This window comes from Rattus rattus, chromosome 4, assembly GCF_011064425.1.
Source record: "Rattus rattus isolate New Zealand chromosome 4, Rrattus_CSIRO_v1, whole genome shotgun sequence".
Taxonomy (NCBI): Eukaryota; Metazoa; Chordata; class Mammalia; order Rodentia; family Muridae; genus Rattus; species Rattus rattus.
In genome coordinates, this window is record NC_046157.1 from 120,006,619 (window position 1) to 120,027,327 (window position 20,709).

Below are 20,709 nucleotides of genomic sequence, written 5' to 3' on the forward strand. Positions count from 1 at the left end.
ATGCTGAATAATACTGTGGGTTGGAGATAGGCTTGGGTTTTTTTATGCTGAGACTGTAAAAACAAGTGGAACTACTCTGCTGCTTTTAGTATTGGGCAGGTGAGGAAAAAGGAGAGTGCAGTAAGTTATGACTATGTTAAGAAGAAAGACCAGAGATGTGGGAGGTCAAAAGAAGATAATGAGGACACAATATAATTAAAATATGATAAACATATACAAGTATGATGAAATTTATTATTTTGTGTGCTAACATTAGAAAAACAATAACCTTAATTTCATTCTCCAAATCTTGATTTTCATTACTACATTTTTTGGACCATATGGGGCTGTTTGTGTTGCATCACAAGTGATAAAATAGTTTCAGTTTCCACATGATTTATCCTTTTTCTAATTATATAAATGGAATAAACTTAGTTTTTATACGAGACTAACTCAACCCTGTGAACTTTATTTCAAGGCATATGAATTCATATTGATTGTCAACTCTATGGGTTAATATATTAAGTAGCGATTTACTTTCAGTGAGCCCTAAGTTATTTGGAGTTTTGAATTATATAAATAATGCAGCCATGAACATTATTGTGAATGTCTTGGTAAATATGTTTACACATGTCTGTTGGATACTGGGGCAAAGGTGAGACTGGCTAAATTCCTAAGTATGCCTCTGTTCAGACTTCTTGAACAATAACAGTACGTGGTATGTTCTGAACTTTTGTCAACCTTTAACACTTTGGTTATGGTGCAAAGTACATAGATACACATCATTGTGACAGTAATTTGTAATTCTAAGATGACGCTTGAAGCAAAACATGTTTTCATCTTTTGTATGCCTTGTGGACATCCTTTTTGTGGGATGCCTTTTTACATGTTTCACCCATTTTTCTTGGTGGACAGGGTATCTCCACTTATTTCTTACTTTATTGTATTTGAAAGAATTTTTAATATGCTTTGAATAACATGTTAACTTGTGAATTTTATGCATTACAAATACTTGCTGTCTTCTGTGGCTTATGTTTTTTTCCTTACTACAGAGTTTTATCAGGGTAGAGGAAAAAAATAAATATGTAATTGAAATTTATTTTGTTTGACTTACATGAATATATTTGAGATAATATTAGATATATAATCAGGTTATATTTTTATTAAATTATTTTGTCATACAAATGTTGAAATGGTTAAAATTTTCACATGTGATGGCATTTTTTGTCATCTTATTCACAAAGTATTTCTGTCTATAGGAGCTCATGGAACCCATGTAGCGAGTATAGCTGCTGGGCATTTTCCAGAAGAGCCTGAACGGAATGGAGTCGCTCCTGGTGCTCAAATTCTATCCATTAAGATTGGTGATACAAGGCTAAGCACCATGGAAACAGGCACAGGCCTCATCAGAGCTGTAAGTGTCTAGGAGTTCTTGATATAGATGAATAATTTAGGGGATTAGAAACATGTTTATAAAATGCTGCTGGTTTATCAAGACTTTATTTAACAGTATTTTGATGTGCAGAGCTGTGTTTTTAGAAACAAACCAATGCTGATTAATTCATCTTAACATTTTTAAAGCTGCTAGATTGGTGGTGGTACTTGCCTTAATGCCAGCACTCGGGAAGGAAAGACGGGTGGATCTCTGAGTTTGAAGCTAGTCAGATCAGCAGTGAGTTTAAGGACAGCTAAGAAAGCACTGTCTCAAAAGAGCAACAGAAAAATTTAAAGTTCGAAATCGCCGGGAAAAAGTTTCTTGATTTAAAGTCTTTATAGAAAAAAAATACTTCATACTCATTGTACTAAATCTCTTAGGAAACTTTTTAAGATAATTTTTAAAAATATATAACTTGACCCAATACTCTAAAAGAAAATTAAAGAAAGACCTTAGTAAATTTAATATTCTGTATGTTTGTCTGTCATATAACTTAAGTACCTTTAAAATCTAATCAGTCATTGTATTGCTTCTACTCATTTTCATTTATGGTTCTTCCATTCTAAAAAGAATAGTTTCACTTTTAACTGGCAGGTTACTGAATTTGTTCCCCTGCTACCTTTTGATTAGTCTAGACACTATAGGATTATAAACTTTATTTCCTGGTTAATCTGTTTCTAAAAATGACTTCCTAAACCAGATTCTTAATCTTTTAATAGATGATAGAAGTTATAAATCATAAGTGTGATCTTGTCAACTACAGTTATGGAGAAGCAACTCATTGGCCAAATTCTGGGTAAGTTTTTTTTGGCAGTTGTTACATCATAGACTTACTTAATGAAGATGATCAAATGTTGTACGTATGTGAGCCGAAATTACAATAAAATATAACCATGATCAGCAGAAAATTGTGTTTTGTAGGTCAGATTCTCACGCCCATGTCATGTCTTTGATGCCAGGTCTCATCATTGCAGTTTGCCAGACTATTCCAAGCACAGTCACTCCTCCATAGTGTGGTTCTGAGACTCAAAACCTTCCAGGCCCCCTGGCATTGGTCGTTGCTCTACATTTTCTTTCCCTTCCAGACAAGTTGGATTTGTTGGGCCATCCATCACCAAAATAGTTCATTCACAGAGGTCCTGGGATTTCTCAGTGGTCCTTACCCGACAAATGCCCAGATATGTTCCTTGTTATCCCTTTAGTGACTTGACCTTATCTACAAACCTTTCTGTTGTTACACATGTTGGCTCCACTTGTTAAGCTGTCCTGTCTCCTCAGTCTGTGCCACTTTCTGTCCTGCATCCCCTTCTTTCTTAAAATTTTGTTGTGTGACAAAATGTTTCCGCGGAAGATGGCACACATAAGACCAAAATTCAGACACCATCAAAGTCTACCTTGGTGAACCAGTGAGTTTAATTGGTGTTATTTATAGGAGTATGGGTGAGAGGGTATTTACAGGATCAGAAATGCTCAAAGACAGCTACAGCACCAAAGCCCACTCTAGCATGGGTGAAACTCAAAAAGGCTGGGAATTGGGACCATACTCCATAGTCTGCAGGCAGCTTAACAGGTTTGAAGTGTCCTTTTCAGGTGCCTTGGTTGGTGTAAACCTCTTTCAGGTGCATTGGCTGGTTTCTGCTTAGCCCAAGCAGCTGTTCTGGTCTCAGAGTGTACTTTGCAGTCTAGCTTTTTTGAGTATCTTCATAGCAGTTTAACTTCATTCTTCTTAGAGAAACTCCCAGCTTTCGTTGCTTACTTTGGCAAGGAGGGGCTAGTGAATTTAGTCAGGTTTAGGGACTTCCTGAAGGAACCTTTTTGAATTGTTTACCTTCCTGCATAAGGAGGAGCTTCACTTCAGCATGAAACATTTCGACCTCAGAGGAAACTGTTGCATATGTCATCCACATCCTTTCTTCCAAGTGCGGTGTTGGCCTTAACTTGATATACCTTAGCTCTTTTCCTTTATATGTATCTGAAATATTTAGAGCATTTACTTAGTGATCAGTGTCTGTATCACTCACAGCACCCAAGTATGTAAAGCTATATTTAAGGTCCTATGAAAAGGGAAGCTTTAACAACCTAGAGGCTGTTGTTTATTGTTAACAAATGATTCACTTTTTTTTTTTTGTAGGTAATTGGGTTTCTTTATTGCCCTTGTAATATATTCCCTGCCAGTTTTCACCATTTCTTTTTGTAGTGCACTTTTAACCCTTGTCATCTATCTTTTTCAGCTGAGTGATTTTTTTTCTCCTTTGCCAGTTATACTTACATTCTCATCTCTCTCTCTCTCTCTCTCTCTCTCTCTCTCTCTCTCTCTCTCTCTGTGTGTGTGTGTGTGTGTGTGTGTGTGTGTGTGTGTGTGTGTGTGTGTGTTTCAGTTGTGCATGGCGTTTCTGGAGCTCAGAAGAGGGCAGTAGGTTCACTGGAGCTGGAGTCAAAGTCGGGTTTAGCCCACTGCTGTGTGTTGATAACTAAACTTGTACTTCTTGTTAGACGTTACACATTGGGTTTTGCAAGGCCCTTTAGAGCTGGATGATTTATAATCTCCAATTTCTTCATTCATCTAACATCTCCCTTAACAATAATGCCAGTAAACTCTCTTGTTTGTTGTCAATCTTTAACTAGATTTCTTAGATTTTAAATTTCTTAGGTTTTCCATTGGTCTCTCCCTATCCCACCCGCCATGTAACTTGTCACTAAAGATACTAGCTAGCTTTTTTAGTCAAGTAATCTCGAGTCAAAGTGCATGCAGGAGTCACTTGTTTTGTTTTCTTTTGTTCAGTTTCATTTTTCTCTCAATGTTAACACTTCACAAGCCCTGTTAATATTTTAGTGCTCTGTAGGTTTAGGGGCTTTTTGATTTGTTTGTTTGTTTTCCCACATTAGGTTTTGTTTGTTTGCTTGCTTGCTTCTTTTGAGACTGGGTCCCACTATTTACCCTGGGGTGGCCTGGATGTCTCTATGTAAACCATATCGAACTCAAATTCATAAAGCTACTTTTCTTACTGCCTTTGGAGGGCTGGAACTAAAGGTGTGCACCATCACCCAGGCTATATCTTATGTTATTCTTCCATTTAATCTGATTTTCCACTTTCATGAAGCTCAACTTCAGTATAGCAGTTGTAATAGCATTGTGTCCTACTAATAACCTACCTGTCCATGTATAGGTAATCACATAACTGAATGTACCTGATACACATCTCCTCATATAAAGCTGTTGTCAGTTACATGGCTTGGAATCAATGTTACTTGTTTGGTTATAAATTAAATATGGAAGTTGTATTTGCTCAAAGTAATTCTCTCTCTCTCTCTCTCTCTCTCTCTCTCTCTCTCTCTCTCTCTCTCTCTCTCTTTTGCAGGAGAATTTGTGAAGTAATTAATGAAGCAGTATGGAAACATAATACAATTTATGTTTCAAGTGCTGGAAATAATGGTCCATGCCTTTCTACAGTGGGTTGTCCAGGAGGAACTACTTCCAGCGTGATAGGTTAGTAAGCTCTACAATTTCAGAAATAGATTTGTTTAAATACAAGCAAAACAAGAGACTAAAGAAGGAAAGCACAAGTTTGAGGTTAGCCCATGATACTAGAGACACCCTGTATCCAAAAGTATATAAATCAAACAGTAAACCACTGTTAAATCGATTATTATGTCATATCCTGTATATGAAACACTGAAGGTACTTTCAGTCATTGTGACAGGAAGTTTTCATCTATAGAGTCAAGTTACATAAACAAACCTTCATAATGGTTTAAGTAAGCTTACAGTTTTTGTGGGCTGCGTGTGTCCTGTGAGCCACGGGTTGAACATACCTTCACATATACCTTAAATGTGTTCCTAGGAAAGTCTGAAGAACTGTGTTACCCAGAATTTATTGTAATTTAGGAAAAGTGTGTTCGGTTTAATTAAAAAAGGGCACGACTGCTTCCTGCATGTCACTGCTGCACGCTGGACCCCTGGTACTCTCAGACTCAGGCAGTGGCTTCCTGGCATTAGTTCTTGCACTGTAGGGCCATATAGAACTAACCTTAATTTATCTCAGTGGTGGCTGGCTTCAGTGTGGCACCACACCACGTTAGCCTAGTTATCTTCTGGCCCCAGTGGTCTCTCCGCTCCCATTGCTAGTCACCCTGGCCAGCTGGGAACTCTGGTCCCAGATACCCGGTAATATCAGGAGTCAACAGACTGTAACCCAAAAACCAGATTTATGTGTTAAATACTCAGTGTATAGTACATCCACACGATACACTCACAACCAATTGATAAGGATATAAACCGCCCACCTAGATAAGATAGTCTGTCTGTAGACATCCATCCCAGTTACCTTGGCAATTCAGGACCACCTGGATCTGGGTTGTCCTTCTCTGTTTCCATTTTGATTCTTTCGCCTTCTCTTCCTCCCTACAGAAACTTTGTCCCTGCCTTATTCTTTTACTGTCCAATCATGGCCTTGATCTAACTTGTACCAGCCCTCACCTATATAATTACATCATCCTACAAAAGTGGTTTAACAGAATTATCTACACACTTTTTGGCAATTTTTTAATGCACATGCTAATCCTGGAAGTTATTTTTATATGTATAAAAGCAGTGTACATAGTATAACATAAACTTCCTTTGTTTCTGTAGTAAATGGTTTCTTTTAACATTTACAAGAGAGAGAGTGCTAATGTACATATTAAGCATAGTGTATTCCACTGGGAAAAAATTAGGATGCATGAGATGAATTGTGTTCCCCTTTGTTAATGGCAAAATCCATCCTAATAGGTGTTGGAGCTTATGTTTCTCCTGATATGATGGTTGCAGAGTATTCACTGAGAGAGAAACTACCTGCAAATCAATATACATGGTCTTCTAGAGGCCCAAGGTAAGCACAAGTAATTATTGGAAGTAATGCATGTACTTGATTAAACTTTACACTGTTGGGAGGGTGGCTAGTAGATAAAAATTATTGATAGCCTTGTTTTGAGCAAATTTTGATGTTGAAACTTTGGTAAAACAAATGTGCTTTCATAACTGCTCATGGTAACAGATCCTATGTTCATTTTCAAGTTGTAAACTACTTTGAGCATTTTGGGTGAGATCTATAAGCAAAAAGCTTCTGATTGACAAGTTTTTTTTTTTTTTAACATCTGCACTATTTGTGTCTGATTCTAGGAACTTTTTTTTATTAAGAGATTATATAAGTTAAATTAATACTACCTCATTAGGACCTCTGGGTACTGACACCTGATTAAAAAAGGAAGTCCATTTTAATTTATCACTTTATTTCTTTGGAAATGATTTAGAAGAATTTTGATTTTGATTCAGCAACTGACATTGTCAGATGGTGGGTCAATAGGAGTAAGATCGGTTGGTTAAACCTAATCTAGAGGAGGTCATAGTTTTGAAGAATTCACTGAATGTTAAGATATAGGAAGAAGTTCTATATGGAGGAGTGCATGGAGTCAAATATGAGCATGTTTTGGTTTAGAACTAATTTACTACACTAAACTAATCTGTGATGTATAAGGAAAGTCTGTGTGGTACCATCATCATAGGCTGCTCTACTCCATCCATCTGATGCCAGTAACAATAGCTATAGATGAGAATCTAAAGTATGGGCTGAAGAGATGGCTCAGCAACTAGGAATACATAGCAAGAACTCTTACAGAAGACCTGAGTTCAGTTTCCCACACCTATGTCGGTCAGCTCACAACTGGCTACAACTCATCAGAGAACCTGATACCCTGCCCGCCCTACACACACACACACACACACACACACACACACACACACACACACTTAAAAGTAATAAAAATTTTTAAATTTTTCAAAAAAAAAAAATCCTGTTCACAAAGCCTGTATGTTCAGTTAATACAAAAAGTTTATGTTCAGTTAATGTAAAAATTACTAAATTACGTTTAAATCTGATTTCTAGATTACAAGTTTTAGGTTGAAATTTAAAATGAAATTATAGTTAAAATAAAAACAGTATTAAGAACTTATTTAAGCTAGCCTTGGCAAATGTCATTTGCTGTAGAAAATTTGAGGAGTTTCTTCATATGATAGTGCAGTTACAGACTGTATGCTTAGCAGATGTAAGGATTAGATTTGATCTTCAGCATCAAAACCAAATCTAACGCACAAAGAATTATTTTAGTAAAATCTACAGACTAATTGCCAAAGAGTGCAGGTAGATGTGGGACCAGAAGGGCTCTGGATCATGCCGGTGATTTTTTTTTTAAAGGAACCCCCAGCTACATGTCATCTTAGGCTTAATTCATATCACTATGTAATGGAGCCTTTGAGGGTGTGATATTGTCCTCAGAGTACCCTTCTTTTTGTCCCAGTTTAACATAGGTTTCATTTTGAAGATGCTAATCTCTGAATTATAATTGCTGCTTTAGCACCAGCTTGAATATTATTCTGCCTTGAAATTTTCTATGCAGTCGAAGCGGGCTTTGAACTTACCCCATCATGCTTTACAAAACAAGTATTCCAGCATGCTTCTTGGGCAAAATATTATACAAATGACCTCTTCCTAGTTCTTGGTAGAATATTTGTTCCCCTTTGAAAACTCATGAGCCAGATCTCTACAGTCTACTTTTTCTCAGCAGTTTTATCTTCCAAATTCCTACAAGAAGATTCCACTAAGCTTTTCCCATAGTATTCAGTGCTTTTCTAGCCTAAATTTTCTAAAATCTTACGTATTACTCAGTTCCAAAGAGGTTTACCACAGCTTTGTCACCATTTCTCAGTACTAGTTTCTTTGTTTCCTTTTCTGTTGATGGATAAAAGACCCTCCCACTTAGGAGAGAAAGGGTTTATTTTAGTTCCCAGTTCCAAATAAGGTCCATCAGACCAGGGAAGTCATGGGTTCAGAAGCTTGGGAGAACAGAGAGGAATGCATGTTTCTTTGTAGTTCTGAGTTCACTATTTTCATTCCAGGGCTCTGCCACAGGAAATGGTGCCACCACCCATCTTTAGGCTGGGTCTTGTATTAGTCACCTACATACATTCCCACAGTCCAACCCAATCTAGACAGTTACTCATTACAGTTCTAGCCAAATGATTCTAGACTGTCAAGTTGACAATTAAAAGTAACCACAGAAAATATTTTTCCAAATTTCCAAATTTTGTTTGTTGGTTCTTCATTAAATTCATTTTTAGATTAGCAACTTAAACAAAGGATAGTGAGAAATTAGTTTAAAACCAATAGGAAATCAGTACATTTTTGACTCTGTGTAATTGTCTTCTTCTGGTTGCTAAATAACTAGCTCTCATTGTGACTGTTGGTTGATGCTGCAGATATTGTAAGCAAGGTTCTTAACTAGGGGTTTTAAAAAAAATGACTCTCTTTGGGGAAGGATCATGAAAGGAAATTCAACAATCTCTGTGGGGAAATAGCATGTCTCATATCTTTACTTGAGGTACAGAATAGAGCTGTGCTGGGTGCTATTGTGATCTTACAGCTGGTAAGATAACTGATTAAAGGTGCTCACTGCCAAGACATACCTCAGAGTTTCATCCTCAGGCCCCATATAATGGAGAGAGCCAAATCCTGTAAGTTGTCTTCTGACCTACACAGGTAGACCATGACACCAGCTTATGGCCCACTCCCAACAGCATATCTGTTTCTCTACCTCTCTGTCTCTCTTCTCTCTCTCCCCATCCCTCCTTCCTTTCCTCCCTCTGTGTGAAAACACACACACACACACACACACACACACACACACACAGAGTATGATTTTAAAATTCTTTAATGTTTCAGGTGGTGGTGGTTTTGCATGCCTTTAATCCCAATACACAGGAAGCAGAGACAGTCAGATCTCTGTGGTCAAGACAAGTTTGGCCTACAGAATGAGTTCTGTGATAGCCAGGGCTACATAGAAAAACCCTCTGTCAAACTTTAAACTTTAGAAAATTTAAAATTAGATATAAAGGGATGTTATGTTTCTGTTAGACAAAGTGAAACTTTTCTGATATATGTAAAAGAAATACCTTCATTAAAGGGTTAGGACATTCAAATAGCTGACCCCTATGCCTTTCTTACATACACATAGATACATAGGCACAAACATTTCACTTAAAAGGAAAAAAAAATGTGTTGAGAAATTAGCAATGTTTGGTCATTTTTCTTCCATTATTGCCTCATAATAATATTTCTGTCTTCTGTCTTTTTTCTTTTATAATTACTGCAATTATGGTATCACTTAGGACCTCACTTGGGACCTTTTAAAGATTGTTCATGCCCAGCTATCTTCACCTTTTTTCTGTTTAGTGCTGATGGGGCCCTTGGTGTGAGCATCAGTGCACCAGGAGGTGCTATTGCTTCTGTGCCTAACTGGACATTGAGGGGGACTCAGCTAATGAATGGGACATCAATGTCTTCCCCCAATGCCTGTGGTGGCATTGCCCTGGTACTTTCAGGTAAGGATATTGCATACTTTTCTCTTCTGTATTGTAGGCTATGCTTTCTGAAGTTCTCATAGTGAGAGTTGATAGAATAAAGTAGAAAATGATTCATGGGATAATAATCTTTTGAGTGTATATTCAGTCATTCAGGAAATAAACTGTATTGACTACTATTAATGATTATCAAATAGTATTTTAGTTCTGGAGCTAAATCAATGGATAGAATATCAAAAGATGATGGGGAATTTATTGCAGAATGCAGACTATAAACAAATTCAGAATGTTTATACTACATTACCAAGTGTTGAATGTTGTACAGTATTAAATAGGGTGTCACTTAGAACTCAGACTTCTGCCTCAAACCTGTCCTCTTCAGGTCTTACTTTCCACCTGCCTCTTCTAGTTCCTCTCCGTAGTCAGTAGTCACCTGAGGGGGAGTCAGACCTCCAGGACAAATCCTAGGCTCTACTCATTTCTACTCCTTCAAACTCACCAAATATTTCAAGGTCATATGTCTCTCTTTGCATATTCAACTTTTTTGCCTAAAAATCCTTTCTGCCATGTTTCATATTTGAAAACTCATATTCTTCATAGCTGATTTACCAGTTGTTCCTAATGGACTTTCATCTTTTCTGGATTTTCATGGATGTGATTATTAATTCCTTAGTTTGCATTTATGGGGTACTTAATTGGTCTTGTTTTTTTTTTTGTTTTGTTTATGTTTTTGTGGTTTTTTGCATATTACAATATCTAAATGGTAACATTTGAAGGATTTGAGGACAAAAATAGTATAGTATTCATTAACAATGAGTAATATGTTGGCAATAGCCTTCTGTGTTTGAAATCTGGCTATACACTGTAATCACATGGTACATAGTCTTTGAAGATTCTGATCTGCCATGAAACATGTCCGGTGTTTTTGATTTGTTTAAGTTCCACTGGTGATTATAAAATAGAATTGAGTTGAAAATTACTGTTGTCAGCCGTAGTGCTGAATCTATGATATTTTAAAGAAAGTGCCATTAGAATGCCCTAAGATGCCTGCTTGGTATATCCATGTCGTATCTACATAGCTTGCATTGATGTGATTGGAGGTTGGCATGCAATGATTTTTTTTTTCTTAAAAGTATTTGTGTGATGCAGGCAGTTTAAATCAACTGTTTAATTTTTAAGAAAACATTTGGAAGTGAATGTTAAAAGGAGACAACAGAAGATTGTACATGTTAAAATCTTGGTGAAGGGGGAGTGTTTCAACTAGTGAGTTCATTAACATTAGTTTCTTAGGTTTTTGATTGTTTGTTTTTAGGGCTGAAAGCAAATAATGTTGACTATACTGTTCACTCAGTCAGAAGAGCTCTAGAAAACACTGCAATAAAAGCTGACAATATAGAAGTATTTGCCCAAGGACATGGAATTATTCAGGTACTATTGTCTGTGTACAAAATAACTAGAAAGCATTGAGATAATGTTGTAAATATTGCTCTGTAATGGTGATTCAGCATGTCTCAACTCTAGATGTGGCCATTATAGAACTATAATAAAAAAGAACACAAAGACTCTTTATAGGTAAAAGAGATTAGCTTCATTTAAGTAAAAGAAACATTGAGGGTGTATAGAGATTAGAAATTCAAAGTGGTAAAAGTAAGCATTGGTTTGGTCAGGCATAAGTTACTGAGTGACCTTAGATCACATGAGAATAACGGAATGCAGACTGAAGTAGAAGATCATCAGAATGGTATTTTCTTTATTATTATTTTTTTTTCTTTTTCTATTTCTTTTTTCAGTTTTTCGAGACAGGGTTTCTTTGTTGCCCTAGCTGTCCTGGAACTAGCTCTGTAGACCAGGCTGGCTTCCAAACATAAAGATCTCCCTGTCTTTGTCTCCCACATGCTGGGATTAAAGGCATGGGCTACCACTGCCAAGCTGGTTTGCCATCTTAACTGTGGTATTGATTTAGTTTAGAGATGTGAATATAGAAATTAGCTTTGATATAGCTGAAATGTAATTGATTCATAATTTGCAATAAAATATTTTCTTCACCTAGCCATTTACATGTTACCGTTTATATTCTTTTAGGTTGACAAAGCTTATGACTACCTCATTCAGAATACATCATTTGCTAACAGATTAGGTTTTACAGTTACAGTTGGAAATAACCGTGGCATCTACCTCCGAGATCCTGTTCAGGTGGCTGCTCCTTCAGATCATGGTGTTGGCATTGAGCCTGTATTTCCAGAGAACACAGGTGAGTACTAGGGTGGCAATAAGCAGAAACATTTGTGTTTGTGCCTTAAATGAATGGTAAATAAAAGAATGCAGCTTGTCTAATGTTTTAAAGCAGTGGTTATCCACCTTCCTAATACTTTTACCCTTTAATACAATTCCTCATGTTGTGGTGACCCCCAACCATTAAATTATGACTGTCATTTTGTCAGTTATGAATTGTAATGTAAATATCTGTGTTTTCTGGTGGACTTAGGCAACCACTGTGAAGGATTTGTCATGACCACTCACTGTTCTTAGGAGAAGATACAAATTAACAAATGATTATTTTAAAACTTAATAGATTTGGTGGAAAATATTAGAGACCCCACGACCATGGCAGTTAAGTCAGCATCTTGACAATGGAGGAAAAGAGTAGACCCAGGCCTTCAGTGGCCCATATTTTTATTATGCCTGTAATAAAATCACAGATTAATTTTCTGTCCATGTCTCATTCCTTGAAATAGAAGACAGAGCTTCAGGTGAGTGTTGGAAGTAAACATACCTGTGGGGAGGTGAGGAATTGTCCTTTTATATCTGGCAGTTTATTTTAGTCAGCTGCTTGATCTCTATGAGCAGTGATACAAAAGATGTTTATAAGACTTAGCAGTGTTGGGTGAAAATATGCGTGAATGACGAGAAGATGCTGCATTTTTGTTTGTTATAATTTGTGTGTCCTGTCTAATGAATTATACAATTGACTGAACTAAATTTTCTTAATAGAACTTCTCAGGGAAAAGAGGAAATTCTGAGTTTAATTTTGATTTTTTTTTTTTTTAAATGCCAGAAAACTCTGAAAAAATATCCTTCCAGCTTCATTTAGCTTTAACTTCAAATTCATCTTGGGTTCAATGTCCCAGCCATTTGGAACTCATGAATCAATGTCGGCACATAAACATACGTGTGGACCCCAGGGGCTTAAGAGAAGGGTTACATTATACAGAGGTATTGTCACATCTACTGCTTTTCTTTTCTCTTTGAAATTTTTTAAAAGGTGAAAATGAACAATCCCTGAATTGTTGTTTTCTCTCTCATTAAAAAAAGCAACCATATACCTTTTCACTTGCTAGATTTTCTAGCTTTTCTGTATCCATTTAAGCAGTTATATAGTGTTGCATCCTTCTGTGAAGAAGGATAGGGGGAGATACAGATAGCAAAGACTTTTTGATCAGGCCTCAGTACTTTGTTAATTGTTCAGTGTAGCTAAATTTGGTGCTGTGGTTAGCTTTATTTACTATTTAGAGGAAACATTTGTTAAATGTGGCAGTTGTAAATAAACAGAATAGTATCATGTAATTAATCTTTGTACAAAAGTATTTATAGTGCTAAGTTTTTGTTTGTGATAGAGAGTAATAAAATGCCTTTTTTTTAACTTGATACTTTATTACCTGTTCAACTCAGTCATGATTTGCTATGTAATTTTGGGGACTTTGGGTTATTATGTGAGTTAATGTCAGTAATCTAGTATAAACTTATCTGTTTGACCTTTAAATTTTAAGATTAGATTATTCTATGCTTACATTACACCTTTTGCTTCCTGTTCTGCAACTTTTTTCATGGATGTTGAAACTTACCATTCTTTCTTCAAGGTATGTGGGTATGATATAGCATCCCCCAATGCAGGTCCTTTATTCAGAGTTCCAATCACTGCAGTTATAGCAGCAAAGTAAGTAAGATGTTTAGCTTATTATTATGTATAAATTGTTAATGCCTATATATGATATAGTATTGATTTTTGGAGGATTGCCCAGAAGTAAGTAACTAGAAAGATTAGGACAGAAGCAGGCAACTAGGTTCTGCTCCTAGCTAGCATTCTAGTCGGCATATAGTTAGCAATGCTGTTTCTTTTATTAGTTGAGGGCATCTGCCCACCTTCTATTGAAATGTCTTGCCCATACTACCACTGACTCCATATTGCCCAACTGAGAGGCTGTTTCTGCCTTTATTTTACCTCTCTTCTCACTCAGTAGTGATTCTTCATCCTCTTCTTTTGCACCCTGCTTTACCTTCCTGTGTCTGTGAATATGCTCTCCTGAAGCTTCTAATTACTTTCTACTTCCAGCCTTATTCTTTCCATTTAAGCATTCTGGAATCGGGAAATTTAACTTTGATAATATAACTTCCTGCTTTAAACACACCAGGAGCATTCCTTAAGGATCAGGTTTACAGTCCTTAAAAAGCCCACAAGAATAACTTAAAATTACAGTCCCAGATGGTTTCCTATCACTGAGTAACCAAAGTAATACATTTTTAGCCAGCTCTCTCTCCTGACACTCATGGTTTCCTTGGTATTTATGCATTTGCACTACTGGTTTCTTTGCTTCATTTGCCTGTCTGTTACATAGGCAGACTTATTTCTGGTCATTCTAGGTGAGGGGAGTTCCTTCTGTATTTGAAATGTTTTGCAAACTCCCGGACAGTCTTCAGCTAATGTGGTTCAATTTTTTAAAATTTAATAAGTATCATTTGATTGCAAGTCCTCTGAGGATGTAAGATGTATTTACACAGTCTAATACCATTGGGGAGGTATTTGAGTTAAATATTAATTATGTAATAGGCCTCAGCCAATGAGGCCTATAGGATAAAATTGATAAGATTAAAATATGGCATGTACATGGGAAAATTACATCACAGTTAAATTCTCCCTTATATATTTTGTGTAAGATCAGTGGGAATTTAGACAAGACTTTCAACAATCTGCAGGCTCACTCTTAGGATGTAACCATTCTTCTGTTTTTCTCAATTTCTTTTTGGAGCTTGCTATATTAAATGTTTTTTCTCTCCCCACCAATTGTTATAGAGCAAAGAAAGGGTTATATTTTACTCATTGGAATATTTCTAGCTACAAATAACAGTACCTCATACATAGGAGGTACTCATTTCTTATTTGTAAAATTAAAGACAATGTAATTGCAACCTGTGTTTTATTTCCATAACACATAGTTACCCATTTGATGTTTACATTTCTTGGATTGCTTATGGAAGTAGTTTGTCTTTGGGGCATTTTAAAACTGCAAGGGGGGGGGACTTAATTTATTATGTATTACTCATACATCTGTAAGACTATCACTGACACAAAATATAATTCAATTTTAACATCGGAAACTCATGGTTGGGTGTGGCGGTGTATGCCTTTAATCCCAGCACTTGGGAGGCAGAGGTAGGCAGATCTCCTGTGAATTTGAGGTCAGCCTGGTTTACAAGGGAAGTCCCAGGACAGCTAGGAGATACACAAGAGAAACCTTATCTGAGAATTTTTTTTTTTTTTTTAGAAATCAGAGTTGAGAGTCTGGAATTTTGTAAAATTGCTTTAATGGGAGACAGCATAAGCTTTTTACTGTTTCTGTGTCAAGAAACATCTGTGTGCTGCTGTCAAAGGTTGTATCTACTGCTGTGTTACAGAATGAGGGAGTATTGTACATGCAGTTGTTACTGACTTACCCGCAGCTTCCTGAGGTTATTGTTAGCAAGCTGGTCTCCTGCCTGCCACTGCTGGATAACATCTAGAATTGATGACCATATTGTTTATATGTATAGTTTGATTTTTAGAATATCATGTTTAATTTTTTTTTTAATTTTCAGAGTAAATGAATCATCACATTATGATCTAGCCTTTACAGATGTACATTTTAAACCTGGTCAGATTCGAAGACATTTTGTTGAGGTTCCTGAGGGGGCAACTTGGGCTGGTAAGTAAAATTTGTCCGTGATGTTTTTACTTTTTAAACCTTTTAGAGAATTTGTGAACTGCTGGTGATGTGCTATTATTATGTTGATTTCCTCCTGAGAGTTCTCAGGAGTTATTCTTTATATCTTTTATGTCTATAGTAGGCCCTTAGGAGGGCTGCTTCTAGAGGGCTTTTCTGTAGAGTACCTTAGAAAATTCTAACTTACTGAGGAAGAGGTAGAATGAAGTCGTGAGATGACCCTGCTTTGGGGGAATGAGTCTGGGCTCAGGTGTAGACTACTATTTAACTTGGAACATCTGGTTTTATGTAGCGGCGTTTCTGTCTTAACTGATACTACTTACCCTCTTCTGTAAGAGTAAACAATTATAAAGTGTTTATCTATGTTAAGGTAACCTTCATACTCGTTTTTTGTTTTTTTGTTTTTTCTTTTTAATTGGATTTTTTTAAAATTTATATTTCAAATGTTATTCCCTTTCCTGGTTTCCCATCCATAAGTTCCCTATTCCATTCCCTTTCCCCCTTTTCCTATGACGGTGTTCCCCCACCCAACCACCTACCCTTTCCCACCTCCAGGCCCTGACATTCCCCTATACTGAGGGGTCAGCCTTAGCAGGACCAAAAGCTTCTCTTCCCATTGGTGCCCAACCAGGCCATCTTCTGCTACACATGCAGCAGGAGCCATGGGTCAGTCCATGTGTACATGGTAGTTTAGTCCTGGGAGCTGGTTGGTATTACTGTTCTTATGGGGTTGATTGCAAGACTTTTACCTCCTTCAATCAGTTCTCTAACTCTTCCACTAGGGGACCCCAATTCTCATTTCAGTGATCAGCTGTGAGCATCTGCCTCTGTATTTGTCATGCTCTGGCAGAGGCTCTCCGGAGGCAGCTATATCAGGCTCCTGTCAGCAAGCACTTCTTGGCATCAGCAATATTGTCTGGGTTTGGTGGATGTATGTATATGGATTGGATCCCCAGGTGGGGCAGGCTCTGAATGGCCATCCCTTCATTCTCTGCTTCAAGCTTTGTCTCCATTCCTCCTCCTCTATGAATATTTTTATTCCCCCTTCTAAGAAAGACTGAAGGATACGCACTTTAATTGCCCTTCTTTTGAGCGTCATGTGGTCTGTGGATTGTACCATGAGTGATCTGAGCTTTAGGGCTAACATCCACTTAAAAGTGAGTGTAAACCATGTGTGGTTTTTCTGTGATTGGGTTACCTCACTCAGGGTGATATTTTCTAAGTGCATCCATTTCCCTTTGAATTTCATGAAGTCATTGTTTTTGATAGCTGAGTAATATTCCATTGTGTAAATGGACCACATTTTCTGTATCCATGCCTCTGTTGAAGGGCATCTGGGTTCTTTCCAGCTTCTGGCTATTATAAATAAGGCTACGATGAACATAGTGGAGCATGTGTCTTTGTTGTATGTTGGGGCATCTTTTGGGTATATGCCCAGGAGAGGTATAGCTGGATCCTCAGGCAGTTCAATGTCCAGTTTTCTGAGGAACCTCCAGATTGATTTACAGAGTGGTTGTGCCAGCTTACAATTCCACCAGCAATGGAGGAGTGTTCCTTTTTCTCCACATCCTCGCAAGCATCTGTTGTCATCTGAGTATTTTATCTTAGCCACTCTGACTGGTGTGAGGTGTAATTTCAGGGTTGTTTTGACTTGCATTTCCCTGAACACTAAGGATGTTGAACATTTCTTTATGTACTTCTCAGCCATTTGATATTCCTCAGCTGAGAATTCTTTGTTTAGCTCTGCACCCCATTTTTTAATAGGGTTATTTGATTCTCTGGAGTCTGAGTTCTTTGTATATATTAGATATTAGCCCTTTATCGGATGTAGGATTGGTAAAGATCTTTTCCTAATGCGTTGGTTGCCATTTTGTCCTAATGACAGTGTCCTTAGCCTTACAGAACCTTTGTAATTTTATGAAGTCCCATTTGTTGATTCTTGATCTTAGAGCATAACCCATTCAAGTTCTGTTCATGAAAATTTCCCCAGTGCCCATGTATGTGTTCGAGGCTCTTCCCCACTTTTTCCTCTATTAGTTTGAGTGTATCTGGTTTAATGTGGAGGTCTTTGATCCACTTGGACTTGACCTTTGTACAAGGTGATAAGAATGGATCGATCTGCATTCTTCTACATGCTGACCTCCAGTTGAACCAGCACCATTTGTTGAAAATGCTGCTTTTTTTCCATTGGATGGTTTTGGCTCCTTTGTCAAAGATCAAGTGACCATAGGTGTGTGGGTTCATTTCTGGGTCTTCAATTCTATTCCATTGATCTACCTGCCTGTCCCTGTACCAATACCATACAGTTTTTTATCACTATTGCTCTGTAATACAACTTGAAGTCAGTGATGGTGATTTCCACAGAAGATCTTTTATAGTTGAGGATAGTTTTCACTATCCTGGGTGTTTTTTTATTCCAAACGAACTTGCAGATTGTTCGTTCTAACTCTATTAAGAATCGAGTTGGAATTTTGATAGGGATTGCATTGAATCCTTTCTTTGGGCAAGATGGCCATTTTTTTCTATATTAATCCTGCCAATCCGTGAGCATGGGAGATCTCTCCATTTTCTGAGATCATCTTTGATTTCTTTCTTCAGAGACTTGAAGTTCTTGTAATACAGATCTTTCACTTGCTTGGTTAGAGTCACACCAAGGTATTTATGTTATTTGGAACTACTATGAAGGGTGTCATTTCCCTAATTTCTTTCTCAGCCTGTTTATCCTTTGAGTAGAAGTAGGCTACTGACTAGTTTGAGTTAATTTTATATCCAGCCACTTTGCTGAAGTTGTTTATCAATCAGGCTTCGTAGTTTTCTGGTGGAACTTTTGAAGTCACTTAAGGATACTATCATATCATCTGCAAATTGGGATATTTTGACTTCTTCCTTTCCAATTTGTATCCCTTTGACCTTTCGTTTTCTGATTGCTCTGTCTAGGACTTAGAGTACTATATTGAATAAGTAGGAAGAGAGTGGGCAGCCTTGTCTAGTCCCTAATTTTAGTGGGGTTGCTTCAAGTTTCTCTCCATTCAGTTTGATGTTGGCTACTGGTTTGCAGTATATTGCTTTTACTATATTTAGATGTGGGCCTTGAATTCCTAATCTTCCAAGAGTTTTATCATGAAGGAGTATTGAATTTTGTCAAATGCTTTCTCTATCCTTTTTTTTTTTTTTTTTTTTGAGTTTGTTTACATAGTGCATTACGTTGATGGAGTTTCATATATCGAACCATCCCTGCATCCCTGGGATGAAGCTTACTTGCTCATGATGGATGATCATTTTGATGTGTTCTTGGATTTGTTTGCGAGAATTTTATTTAATCTTTTTGCATCGATATTTGTAAGGGAAATTGGCCTGAAGTTCTCTTTCTTTGTTGGGTCTTTTTATGGTCTAGGGATAAGTATAATTGTGGCTTCATAGAAGGAATTGGGTAGTGCTTCTTCTGTTTCTATTTTGTGGAATAGTTTGGACAGTATTGGTATGAGGTATTCTATGACGGTCTGATAGAATTCTGCACTAAACACATCTGGTCCAGGACTTTTTTTGGTTGAGAGATTTTTTTTTTTTTTCAGAGTTAGGGACCAAATCCAGGGCCTTGCGCTTGCTAGGCAAGCGCTCTACCACTGAGCTAAATCCCAACCCTGGTTGAGAGATTTTTAATAACTGATTTTCTCCAAGAACCAGCTCCTGGTTTTGTTGATTCCTTATATAGTCCTTTTTGCTTATACTTGGTTGATTTCAGCCCTGAGTTTGATTATTTCCTGCCCTCTACTCCTTCGGTATACTTGCTTCTTTTTGTTCTAGAGCTTTGAGGTGTGCTGTCAAGCTGCTGACATATGCTCTCTCCTGTTTCTTTTTGCAAGCACTCAGAGCTACGACTTTTCCACTTAGCACTGCTTTCCTTGTGTCCCATAAGTTTGGGTATGTTGTGTCTTCATTTTCATTAAATTCCAAAACGTCTTTAATTTCTCTATTTCTTCCTTGACCATGTTCTCATTAAGTAGGTCATTGTTCAACTTCCATGTATATGTGGGTGTTCTGTTGTTTATTTTGTTATTGAAGACCAGCCGTAGTCTGTGGTGATCTGATAGAGTGCATAGAATTATTTCTATCTTCCTGTATCTGTTGGGGCCTGTTTTGTGACCGATTATATGGTCAATTTTGGGCAGGGTACTATGAAGTACTGAGAAGAAGGTATATCCTTTTGTTTTAGGATGGAATGTTCCATAAATATCTGTTACGTCCATTTGGTTCATAGCTTCTGTTTCTCTATGTCTCTGTTTAGTTTCTGTTTCCATGATCTGTCCATTGATGAGAGTGGGGTGTTGAAACCTCCTACTATTATTGTGTGAGGTGCAATGTGTGCTTTGAGCTTTAGTAAGGTTTCTTTTCTGAATGTAGGTGCCCTTGCATTTGGAGCATAGATACTCAGGATTGAGAGTTCATCTTGGTGGATTTTTTTCTTCGATGAGTCTGAAGTGTGCCCTTCCTTATCCTTTCTGGTAACTTTTGGTTGAAAGTCGATTTTATTGGATATTACAGTGGCTACTCCATCTTGTTTCTTGGGACCATTTGCTTGGAAAAATTGTTTTCCAGTGTTTTACTCTGAGGTAGTTTCTGTCTTTGTCTCTGAAGTGTGTTTTCTGTATGCAGCAAAATGCTTGGTCCTCCTTACTTGTCCAGTGTGTAAGTTCTTGTCTTTTTATTGGGGAATTGAGGACATAGATATTAAGAGTTATTAAGAAATAGTGATTGTTTATTGTTATTTTTGTTGTTAGAGATAGAATTACATTTGTGTGTTCTGTTCCTTTGGTTTTACTGCAAGAGGATTACTTCTTGCTTTTTCTAGGGTGTAATTTCTCTCCTTGTGTTGGAGTTTTCCATCTATTATCCTTTGTAGGACTGGACTTATGGAAAGATATTGTATAA

At 37.1% G+C, this 20,709-nt stretch overlaps 1 protein-coding gene across 3 annotated transcripts in view; it reads left to right on the forward strand.

Annotated features, from left to right (window-relative positions):
• Tpp2 (tripeptidyl peptidase 2) overlaps window positions 1-20,709 on the forward strand; it is a 73,137-nt gene that overhangs the window by 23,261 nt on the left and 29,167 nt on the right. For all 3 annotated transcript variants that reach the window (XM_032901034.1, XM_032901035.1, XM_032901036.1), the window contains exons 7-16: window positions 1,239-1,393; window positions 2,134-2,210; window positions 4,774-4,901; window positions 6,182-6,281; window positions 9,678-9,826; window positions 11,118-11,233; window positions 11,888-12,056; window positions 12,861-13,018; window positions 13,663-13,739; window positions 15,656-15,762. In XM_032901034.1, the coding sequence (XP_032756925.1) occupies window positions 1,239-1,393; window positions 2,134-2,210; window positions 4,774-4,901; window positions 6,182-6,281; window positions 9,678-9,826; window positions 11,118-11,233; window positions 11,888-12,056; window positions 12,861-13,018; window positions 13,663-13,739; window positions 15,656-15,762 (1,236 nt within the window). The remainder of the gene's footprint in view (window positions 1-1,238; window positions 1,394-2,133; window positions 2,211-4,773; window positions 4,902-6,181; window positions 6,282-9,677; window positions 9,827-11,117; window positions 11,234-11,887; window positions 12,057-12,860; window positions 13,019-13,662; window positions 13,740-15,655; window positions 15,763-20,709) is intronic.